Source organism: Pygocentrus nattereri, chromosome 5 (genome assembly GCF_015220715.1).
Source record: "Pygocentrus nattereri isolate fPygNat1 chromosome 5, fPygNat1.pri, whole genome shotgun sequence".
Taxonomy (NCBI): Eukaryota; Metazoa; Chordata; class Actinopteri; order Characiformes; family Serrasalmidae; genus Pygocentrus; species Pygocentrus nattereri.
The window spans coordinates 36861044-36872567 of record NC_051215.1 but is presented as its reverse complement, the minus strand read 5'-3'; the positions used below and the strand labels follow the sequence as shown (position 1 = coordinate 36872567).

The window sequence follows — 11524 nt, the reverse complement described above, 5'->3', positions numbered from 1 at the left end:
TCAGTGTCATATAAGTCTGATAACTGAGGTATAACTGGGTGGAGCGCTGCTCCTTCAAAGGAGCTCAGACCACACTAAAGAGGTGTAAAGCACTCAGGGGCATTCAGAGAGGGCGTCCACGGCACTGCTGTTTCCTATTGCACCAGACAAATGCGCCCCGGCTCCTCATAGCCATTTGTAAGGATCTGCGTCAGTCACTCAGCTTGTCTTCTGATTGGTCCTGGCTTGGTGTTTTTTGGGGACGTCACGTTTTACCCCTTAACCTTTCCCATACTGCTCACTGATTGGTTGTTTTGGGGGCCAGTTATGGGAGCGCGCGTTCTATTGGTGTAAACGGTCACGCCTAGCCTCCATTGCTCCGTCCACCTTGAAGGTGAAGTTCCCCTCTGTCGGCTCTGCTGCCAGTCACGCAGCGCTCTCCCACCCGGCTCTCTCTTTTACCCTCTATAGTTCAGAGAACTCGTTAGCCAGCGACCATGTCGTTATTCCGCGAGGTCCCGCTAGCCGCCCCGGTGGCCGTTTTCAAACTGACAGCGGATTTCCGCGAAGACCCGGCTCCCAACAAGGTGAACCTCGGAGTAGGAGGTGAGATGCTCTAGCGCCACACCAGCGAGTCATGCGGACCCGACGGTCGTGCTTTACAGAAAGCAGATACGGTGTCTCTAGGATGTTGGAGCTGTGTCCCTGCATTTCCCTAGTTTACATTCCGGTTTGGTTGGTCGTCGATTTATTGTCATGGCGACAGACTGGTTTAACCCAGCACAGGAGCAGAGCTAGCTAGGTTAGTTAGCAGGCTAACTGACGCTGCCCAGAATAATAATTGATTTAGGTCAACTACACTTTTAATTGTGAGCTTTGGACTATCATGTCCATATCGCGTGTAGCTGGCCTTCACTACCCCTGCAAAGATGTACTAACCATTTACCAGAACAGGCTACAGCTGGTTTGTGTTTGTGCTCTTTCCACACTTTGGTAAGTGGTGGTAAATATGCGTGTGATGAAAGATCATGTAGCAGCAGAGAACATGCAGTAATCTTCTTTCTGACTCGTGCGGACTGGATCATTGCTGCTGTGACCCCAGTGACTCAATCTGGCATTTGAATAAGGGCGATAGCATATAAATAGCACCCCCAAATAGAGCTGATATAAAACACCATCTTATATTTTTCTCCTTTTGCATCAAAGGAAATGTTGCACAGAGTTGTAAAAGCCATACAAGAAACCCCCACATTTTTCATAAAGGAAACTTATTACAGATTTTTTATTTTTCCCTATGGCTTTGCTCTACTCCCCAAGAATAGGTTTGTTTTAAGGATGTCCAGTGATATTGGAATCGTATTGTTGTCAGCAGATCATTTTCAGACAGATGTTTACATGTGACAGATATTTTAAACTGATATTTAATGTGTTTTTTTTGTACTCCAAAAGAACAAAATATTTACTCGTTGCTGCACTACTTTTTGAATTTTTTTAGGTTTCCTGTATATGTGATGCTGTAATGGTAATCCAAGTGGATGTAGGCCACATTTCTACATTTTATGAATGTTGAAGTATCAGCGTCAGTGTCAACATTGGCAGATATGTGCATGAAAAACATCAGATATCTGTGTTGGCCGGCAGTTCACATATCAGTATATCCCTAGTTTATTTATTGCTCATCATAACTTGCTTCTGATGAGAAGCTCTGATTATTAGCCTCTTTGATGTTACAGTGCAGCACTTTGTTCTTGATGTAGTAATGGGGCTGTTAGGAAACATACAAGTAGATAGCCATCCCAATCATGGATAAGTGGCAAGTGATTTTAGTTTACTCTTTGTTTTTGAGCCAGTTTCTAAACTGTTTTCTTTACTGGGGTTGGCAGTGTTTGAGGAATACTAAGTACCTCTAGATTTACAAGGTTAACAGCTCTCCTTAAACTGCAGATAAGATTTCTTCCTTGCTGTGGAACTAGAATGTTGGCCTATTGTTTAAATGCCAGCCATGCGTAACTGATGAGTATCTGAATGTTTTCCAGGAACTCCAGTGAATTCATTTTCTAATATAAAGCAGTTTTGAGGCAGCCATGTCAAACTCAGGCTAAATATCTGTGCTTCTTACTGTGTCATCAGATTGGCTTCCCCTGTTGTGTGGTGGCTTATACAACAGGCAGCTTACCATCAAATGAATAAGATGCTTAATCCTTTATGCATGTGGTCAAATAAAAGACAAAGAAAAGAACAATTTGGTTACACAACATGTCTGTCCTGTGTTGAAAAGTACTGAGGGAAAGGATGCAGTTGGGTACAAAATCCCCATGTAAAATGTCCTTACAACTCTGCTTGTTTCTGGTGTTTCAGTACCTCTCCCCCTTTAACTAGTCAAGTCAAGTCAAGAGGCTTTTATTGTCATTCCATCTATGTACAAGTACACAGTGGAGTGAAATTACGTTCCTCCAGGAACAACACGGTGCAACAAGGAACAAAAAGTGTGAACGTGCCTACATCGTGTGCAAACAAAAAATTAAGATAGAAACAATAAATATGATAAATTAAACAGACATTAGACACTGTAAATAGACAGGACAGTGCAGCACCAACACAGCACTCATTCTGGACATGAGGTAGTGGAATAAGGCGCAGAGATATTAACATGCTGTGATCTGTGAGTCACGCAGTCAGACATACATAAACACAGCAGTTACTGAGTTAGAAAAAAACAGAGTAAAACAGCGTAAACAGTATGTGTGTGAGTGGGGGTGGGGGTTAGCTCAGTCCTTGTGAGTTTAAGAACCTGATTTCTTGAGGAATAAAGCTGTTGCAGAGTCTGGCAGTGGTGGCACGGATGCTCCGGTACGTTCTGCCAGACGGCTGCGGTGGAAAAAAAGTCTGTGTGAGGGATGGATGGGGTCATTCACAAAGCTAGTGGCTTTCCGGATACAACGTGTTTTCACAAGGCCTGTCCTAATACCACTGAACAAATCCCTTTCATCATAAACAATACATTTTTAGCTCTCAAAATAGAGGCTGTGTGGGGGGATTATGTGGCATGATAATGTAATTATGTAGGATTTGTAATTGTTGGTCATCTTTATAAAATAAACCTTATAAATAGACCAGACAAGCATGCAGTCATTTGTTTGTCATCTTCTGTGTGCAAACTGGTGCAGCTTTTGTTCAGTCCAGAAAAAGTGCACTGTCTGGAATAAAACTGTGGCAACAAAATGTCTCTTTTGGTTTTGCTGTTATTGAGAAAACTGCTAGAATCTGTTGAAATGTATTGAACACTTTTTAGATGTTAAATAGATTAGTCTTGTTCTCTCACTTTTAATAATAGCTGTCATGTCCATATTTATAGCTGCTTCATTCAGTTATTTGGGTGCCTTGCACAAGATCACCATTAGCCAAATATTATCCTCAGTCAGTAGTGTTACCTGGATTGTGCAAATGGTGACTTAAGACAGCAGGCAATAGGGCATAGATAAGTCTTAAGTTGCCTCTTTGATAAAGAGAGGTGGTTGTTTTATACACCTGCCTATGGAATTAGGCTGAAAGTTTTCTTTCTGAAATATTGTTATTTTTGTTTGGGTCTTTTGTCTTTGCTGTTTGTCTCTCACAGCTTACAGAACAGATGAGGGAAAGCCATGGGTGCTCCCTGTGGTGAAGAAAGTGGAGAAGATGATAGCTGAAGACAACAGTCTAAACCACGAATACTTACCCATCCTGGGCCTGCCAGAGTTTCGCTCCAGTGCCTCTAAAATTGCTCTGGGGGAGGACAGCCCTGCCATTCTGGAGAAGAGGGTAAGCCACCTTCACTTCAAATACTCATCAGATAGTCTTCAGAGTAGTTTAACAGTATGTGCTGCGACTTTAAACCTTTATGGCATTTCATTTGTGCTCAGGACTGAATTAATGGAGAAAACTGCATGCGAAGGCTATTCATGTGGGATTGTAAATGCTAGGTGTGCATTCTTAAAAATGAAGGTGTACGAAGGGTTCTTTGGTGCATTGTCATAGAAGAAATAGATTTGGCTCCCTAAATGACCTGTTAAAGAACCATTTAAAACAATTTCCACATAAATACAGATTTTGTGCCATCACTGATGAAAACATTTGTTTAAAAATATCACCCATTTGTTAGGGTAACAAAAGTTGTTCTCCTATAACATCACTCCAAAGCACCTTATTTAAGAGTGAAGAGGAACAATTTTGCCCTTTTTAGATTTTGCTAAGGGCAAATCTGTCATGAGTGACGGCAGGGTTGCTTTGTTTCAGACTATTTTTTTTTTTTTTTGCGTATCTCACAGGTAGGAGCTGTGCAGTGTCTTGGGGGAACTGGAGCCCTGAAGATTGGGGCTGAGTTCCTCCGCAGATGGTACAATGGGAATGACAACACAAAAACACCAATCTATGTCTCTGCGCCTACATGGGGTATGTGCTGAGAAAGGTCTCTCTGTAATGCTAACTAATATCTTTAAGTAAAGATAAACTTGCAGGTTTTGTAAAAGGGAATGCTGAGTTTTTTTACTTGTAAAAGCATAGTTCAGCGTACTTCGATCTTCACAACCCAGTAATTTCATGGGGTTGCACTTATGAATCAAAGTCCTGTGTAATAGTCAAAGGTGATGGTCCTAACCTTTTGCAGATAAGGCTTTATCGCTTAGTACTCACTGATTAAATACCTTCATCCTTGTGTATTTGTCTTTCCCCTTTTTTCACCTAGAAAACCACAATGCAGTTTTTGCCAATGCTGGGTTTGAGGATATCCGTCCATACAAATATTGGGATGCGCAGAAGCGTGGGTTGGATCTGTCTGGTTTCCTGGGTGACCTAGAGGTGATTAAATTGGGATTTTTTTTCTTCCATTTCAGTTTTTGGTACATCTTTGAATTAGTTCTAGCCCAGCCTTGCCTAAACATTTTGCTATTCCAGAATAAGTATTATTAGATAAGTTTGAATAGGGCTGGGCAGTGTGAGAGTATTTATTGTTATAGTGGTCAATTACATAAGGATACGTCACAATAAGCTTTTTTGAGAAAATTGTGGATGTTGTCAATATTTAAAAAATTCCAAACTGCATGTTTGATAACAAAGAGAACATTGTTATTTCGGTTTTATTGGATTTAGGGCAGAACAATATGTAAAATATTGGATATTAATCATTGCATTCATAATTTTTATAGTAATTTTTAAATGTGTCACATCAAAATATATATTGTAATATATTGCATATCGTGAAAACATCTTGAAGTATCCTGATATTACATTTTTACCATATTGCAGCCTCTAGTTTTGAAATATTTGTCAAATCTTAACTTCTGTCTGAGGCTGATCTTTTTTTTAAGCAAATACCTGTTGACACTGACGTTCCCCATATTATTATTTATCCCTAATTATAACTACCTTGCTGGTTTTGGTGTTACTAGTCGGGTCAGAATGAGGCTGATCTAATAGTGATGTATCTGTTATATCTTTTAGAGTGCACCTGAGTACTCTATCTTTGTGTTGCACGCCTGCGCACACAACCCCACAGGCACAGATCCCAGCCATGATGAGTGGAAACAGATTGCTGAAGTCATGAAGGTAAGATTCAGGTTAATCTGTTTACTTACCTTTTAAACATGAGTCACAAATAGCCATTTGATGATTTATTCAATGTAAAACTGCTGAAAAAAATACCTTGCTAAAAATACTCATCTTTTTTCCCATTTTACAGAGAAGAAGCCTCTTTGCCTTCTTTGACTCAGCATATCAAGGCTTTGCCTCTGGAAATTTAGAGAAAGATGCCTGGGCAGTTCGTTTCTTCGTATCTCAGGGTTTTGAAATTTTATGTGCTCAGTCTTTCTCTAAGAACTTCGGCCTGTACAGTAAGTGATTCTTCCTGCACTTGGACACACAATCTACAACACTTTGTTAGGCTAAATGACACTTTTCAAGCACTTTTCTCACAGACCTGTTAATTCATTATTTGCATGTTACAAAGTTATCATGCCACTATGTCATCTGAACAGTTTCATGTTCACTGTCCTTCTACAGATGAGAGAGTGGGAAACCTGACAGTTGTTGCTAAAGATGAGGATAATGTGAACCGTGTTCTCTCTCAGATGGAGAAAATCGTTCGAATCACCTGGTCCAATCCTCCATCACAGGGAGCTCGTCTGGTTGCCATAACACTCACTACCCCAGAGCTCTTTAATGAATGGTACATTCACCTAAAGCTCCTCTAACGTTCTGAATTTTTTAATATTGCCTTTAGCTATTTGTCCTTAAGAAATTGCAGTTATTATTGGCAACAAGCAAGCTTTCAATCAATATCACATTTAGGTTCTATTTTGGCTTTGTTTTTACTGTTTTGTGACATTGAAGCAAACAGAATCACAGTTAAACTGCAGAAAAAGATTTTAATACAGTAAAAAAGTAAATGTAGTGCATTACATTACTAAGAAGGAAATTATTTTTGTAATTATATTTAAATGTATAGCACAACAATGGTAGGAACTGTCAATTATTTAGGGTTGAACACTTATGTGAGGTAGGGGTTACCTTACAAAAAGCCTGGTATGGCTGCAGGCTGTCAAGTTAGTCTGTACCTGATTCTACTTCGGTCTCCGTCTTAAAACAACCGACTAGTTATATGAGGTGTGCCCCTGCTTGGTTGGAATGAAAACCTGTAGTGACACTGGCCTTTTATCTTTTTATGGATAAAACTTGTGAAACAAAAAGGCAAACCTTTTTCATGTGATGTTTTAACTACTGACTTTTTTTTTTTTTATGGACCGTTGTTTTGTGCAGGAAGGACAATGTTAAGACGATGGCTGACAGGGTGCTGCTGATGCGAGCTGAGTTGAAGGCAAGGCTGCTGTCCCTCGGCACCCCAGGCACTTGGGAGCACATCACCCAGCAGATTGGCATGTTCAGCTTTACAGGCCTCAACCGTACGCTTCCCCACCACAGCTTTCATTTACATACACCTCCACACAGCTCTCATTTAGCCTCTGAAACGTTATTGTGTCAAAATTGCAAGTGCTTCAGATGTAGATGGCTAAAGCTGGTTTTGAAAAAAACTGCCATTCAGGGTTTTACAGATTTTTAAATGGATTTTGTTAATCCTCTGGATTTTCATGCAGATATGTGGCTTGGTAGCTGGTTATCTCTTAGATAGCAACTGGATAATGAGATGTATACAGTAAAGTACCGTTCATATGTTTGGAAACACTGTTCACTGTTGAAATCAGTGTTTACAGTCATTTAAAGCAGACAGGTTTATAAAATGACTGTGATGTTATAGGCCTGTGCAGCATGAAACTGAAAAAAGTAGAGTTGTCGATGATTCTAAAGTGAGTGAGAATGTTGTATAGCATCAGCAGCAAAGTTATGATAAAATTCATGTTCAAAATTCCCCGCATTTCAAAAGTGGTGATCAAAACTCAAAGCTAATACGTGTCACAATATAATAATACATGTCTCTCTCTCTCTCTCTCTCTCTCTCTCTCTCTCTCTCTCTCTCTCTCTCTCTCTCTCTCTCTCTCTCATTTATTTATATAATATATATATATGTATATGTATAATATATATATATAAAATAAATAAATAAATAATATACTCTGTGTGTGTGTGTGTGTGTGTGTGTGTATATAAACATCTATTTTGACATGTATTTGCTTTGAGTTTTGATATATATTTGTATACTTATTCTTATTACATTGAACATAAAGGTTCTTACAACAAGCGATTGCAGGCTTTTGAACAGTAGTGTGTATAAATAACTCAACTGCTAACATAAGCATTTTCAAAACTATTTACAGTTGTCTTATTCTGCCTTTTACAGCCAAACAAGTGGAGTACCTGGTGAAAGAGAAGCACATCTACTTGATGGCCAGTGGCCGCATCAACATGTGCGGTCTGACCACCAAGAATATTGACTACGTTGCTGAGTCCATTCATGAAGCGGTCACCAGGGTCCAATAATAACTACATTTCTCACACTGCTTGCCCATTTGTGCGTGATTAAGGGGCATTATCAGTGTTGGTCCTGAAATGTCTGCTCACTCTCACTCTCTCTCAAACACACATGCACACATGCACACACACACACACACTTACTGTATCTTCTGTACTCAGCACAAAAGCAGCATATTCTGGACTTATGCTCAGTCTCTAACGTATACTGTACGCTTAATGAATACTCAAGGTGAAGTAGTTGTTCCAAAAGGAATAGAAATTTTGTCTGGTCTTCCTCCTAGTTAGTCATCTTGCACTAGAGAATGCACTTCAGTTTTTCTTGTAGTGGTCCATCGAACGTTTTCGGTTTTATGATTACCTAAAAAAAAAAAAACCTAAAATTGCAGGTAATGAGTGACTACTGTCTCACATGAACATTATATCTAAATTTATGATGGTAGTTCCAGATTTACTGGTTTGCAACATCTTTCGCTGTTTATATGAAAGACTGATTTCATGCACATTTACTTATGTACCTTTGGTAGCCTGGACTGAAGAGGTGATTCTGTAGAGCCGAAGAGAGAGGTCAAATATAGAGCAGCTCAAAAAGACCCGTCTTTAACTGAAGCTCCACTGCATTGAGTGATTATCAGTTTTTGAATGGTGTCATAAGTCATACTGGTGTTTGTATTCTGTTTACCATTGCTCTGTTTTTATTTGGGAAAAATACATGAAATATATGTACTTAATGAAGGAATTGGCACATAAATGGAGGCATTTTTAATAATGTGCTGTCCAGACCAGTGTTTCCCAACCTAGTCCTTGGGGCCAACTAGACAGTCTGCATTTTTCCTTTATCCCCGTGCTGAGTTGGAGCAAAATGTGAACCCTCTGGGAGCACCGAGGACAGAATTGGGAACCACTGGTCTAGACTATAGTTGACAATGGTAAAGCTTAAGTGTGTTATGCATAACTTGCCCAAAAAGGCATCCTAAGTTTAACCTACATTACTTATAACCACACAATTTAGTCAAACAGAGAGTAGTACAAAATCCTTACCATCTTTTATGGCTGTCTCAACTAGGTTTTACCAATTCAATATTGAAGGCCAGTGTGAACCAGATGGCATTTTCACCATAAAAAAATAAAAAAGAATCGTGTAGTATGTGTGCGATTCCAAGTTCAGGGCTTGGCAGTTATTTGCACTTTTAAGTGTCTACTTTCAAAGCGTCATTGGTGTTTGCTACTTTTTTCTCCCTCTCAGTGCTGTGCATGTCTGTTTAGGAACTGACTGAATTTGGACAAATATGAAAACTCATTAAGACTTAAGAATTACGGTTCACTCTTTGACCATGTGTTCTCTCAGTATGTAAAATATATGTATACAAAAATGATATAAGTAAATAAAAATATGATCAAAGGTCCTTGAAATAAATCTAGCGTGAATATATGGAACATCTTGTAGTCTGTCCTGTTTATCATGATTTTGTCCTTATTTAAATTCCTGTGTGCATGAGTTCCAGGAATGTGTTCTGTTGTTCTGAACAACTGGCAATCAAAGGTTATGACAGATAGCCGGTGGGTCATGTAACCTTGGGTAACAGGATGAGCCCTGGAAGAAAGATGGCTTATTGCTTTATGCCTGCAGTTGTGTAATATTTCTGTTGGGCCACCACATCCAACACTATTGCACGGCTTTTATCTTACACTCTTAAAAGTGTTTTATGCCATAGAACCAATTTTGGTTCCCTAAAGAACCTTTCAGTGGATGGTTTCTTTTTAAAGGATATGTCCTAGTGTGAACTTTTTGAAGGTTTACACATTATGTAAAGGTCCCAGGAAGAACCCTTAAAACAGATTATTACATTATGTGAAGGTTGTTTACACCTTTAAAATGTAAAAATGTTCTTCACACTGACACAAAAAATGGTTCTTAAGGAAAGCAAGAGTGGCTACTCTATAACATTGCTCAAAGAACCATTTTTAAAGTGTAGTTTAAAGCACCTTTTTAAATTGTAATATTAACTCATTTTTGCACATTAGGTTTTTCTTGTTCTGGGCAACCTAGACACCACAAATAAAAGCACATCAAATTCCATTTATTGAAATTGCGGTACTTTTAATCATAAAATACCACATCAAGATCATCTCATGTATATCTCATACATTACCTTTATAGCATTTCCTCATAGCATTTCAATATATTCCTCTCTTTATAAACATAAAATTCTTATACCAACATTACATACCCTTAAACCACCACTAACCATCTTTGCTGAGAACACATGGCAGGGAAAGCTCCAAATGCCCTACTTTCTCTTTGTTTTTAGTAATACTGACTGTTTAAGGCTTTAAAATATGCGTCATCAGTGTGTTTGTGTGTGTGTGTGCATGCGAGGGTGGAGGGGATGCTGTGGATTTTGTGCTCCTCCAGCTGATACTAGCTTAATCAGTGCTACTGCAAGTCCCTGAAGCCCCTCTGTGTGTAAATGTGGAGGGGGCTGGGGCCAGACGTCAGCATGCGTCATGTTCCTTTGACTGCATTGCAGCAGTGTGATGCAATAGTGCTGGCTTATTCCCTCCCTATTTCTCCAGCTGCTGTCTCCAGCTCACTTATGCCATGTGCTCTCAGTAAAGCAGGGGTTAGCTCACAGTATTGCACAATAGAACATGGGTCCATGTGACCTGAGCACAGCAGTACCACTGCCAGTCATGCTTGTATTAACCCTCTCAACAAACACGATGCCAAGCAGTCCATAGATAAAAGGGGCAGGTTCATTATTACAGCTTTGTTATTGCTAAACATTTATACATTACCATTCATAACTATTTTAGGGATATCACAGACATGTGATTGCCAGCCTGAGTTGTTTTCACTCTGTGCTGTAAACCAATGGAATCAGGTCAGATACGGATTCCCAGCAGCTCAGAGGCAGCATGAATCTCGTCAATGTCTGTGCCTCATGCAGACTGACCTCTCTATTCTCATTATCTACAGTATAACATACTGATACGTGCAGAAGGAGAGAGGTATTGGGGTATACTCATTAAGAAAAAGTGCCTTTCATGCAACACATTAAGACCCCTTTATGTGTAAGCCCCATGCCACCCATACAACCATTTGTACCCTGTTGGCAGGCATGGGCTGTGAACTAATCAGTGTTTTGTTATGATTATGGCATGCTGGTGAACAGATGGCAGTGATACAAGAATGGCACCTCTGATTTTACTCTTAAAAATAAGGGTTCCTCAGTGGTTCTTGGCTGGTATGTATGGTTACAGAGCAAAAAAAACTATTATATGTCCTTCAGTCATCAAAAAGGTTCCTCACACTCACACATCTCACTTTCAAAATGGTTCTTTAGAGAAATGGTCACTTTAGAGAACTAAAAGCAGTTCTTCTACGGTGTCGCTCCAAAAAACCCTTTTTGGCACCATTATTTTTAAGAGTGTAATCTAACTGTATCGGTAAGGTTTCTGGACAATTTTCCCCCCACATACAGACAATGGTGGGGAGGCAGATTTGAGTCCCAGAAGAGCAGCAGCATGCCTATGAATGTGGGCAGCATTCCCAGTGCAAAGGCTAAGAGTGGACTGGATACTATGT

General features: G+C 39.6%; 1 protein-coding gene across 1 annotated transcript; it reads left to right on the top strand.

Annotated features, from left to right (window-relative positions):
* The first annotated feature begins 348 nt into the window (after nucleotides 1–348).
* On the top strand, nucleotides 349–9372 carry got1 (glutamic-oxaloacetic transaminase 1, soluble). The gene is made up of 9 exons (XM_017724346.2): nucleotides 349–585; nucleotides 3596–3777; nucleotides 4284–4407; nucleotides 4700–4812; nucleotides 5455–5559; nucleotides 5693–5843; nucleotides 6013–6178; nucleotides 6769–6911; nucleotides 7805–9372. The coding sequence occupies exons 1-9, from the start codon at nucleotides 477–479 to the stop codon at nucleotides 7942–7944; spliced, it is 1233 nt and encodes a 410-aa protein (XP_017579835.1). The 5' UTR covers nucleotides 349–476; the 3' UTR covers nucleotides 7945–9372.
* The last annotated feature ends 2152 nt before the right edge of the window (nucleotides 9373–11524 follow it).

Bases quoted from the DNA above. Each gene is read 5' to 3' on its own strand.
- got1 (XM_017724346.2), top strand. From the start codon at position 477: ATGTCGTTATTCCGCGAGGTCCCGCTAGCCGCCCCGGTGGCCGTTTTC. The intron at 5,560-5,692 runs GTAAGATTCAGG...CCCATTTTACAG, and splicing joins AGATTGCTGAAGTCATGAAG to AGAAGAAGCCTCTTTGCCTT. The intron at 5,844-6,012 runs GTAAGTGATTCT...GTCCTTCTACAG, and splicing joins TAAGAACTTCGGCCTGTACA to ATGAGAGAGTGGGAAACCTG.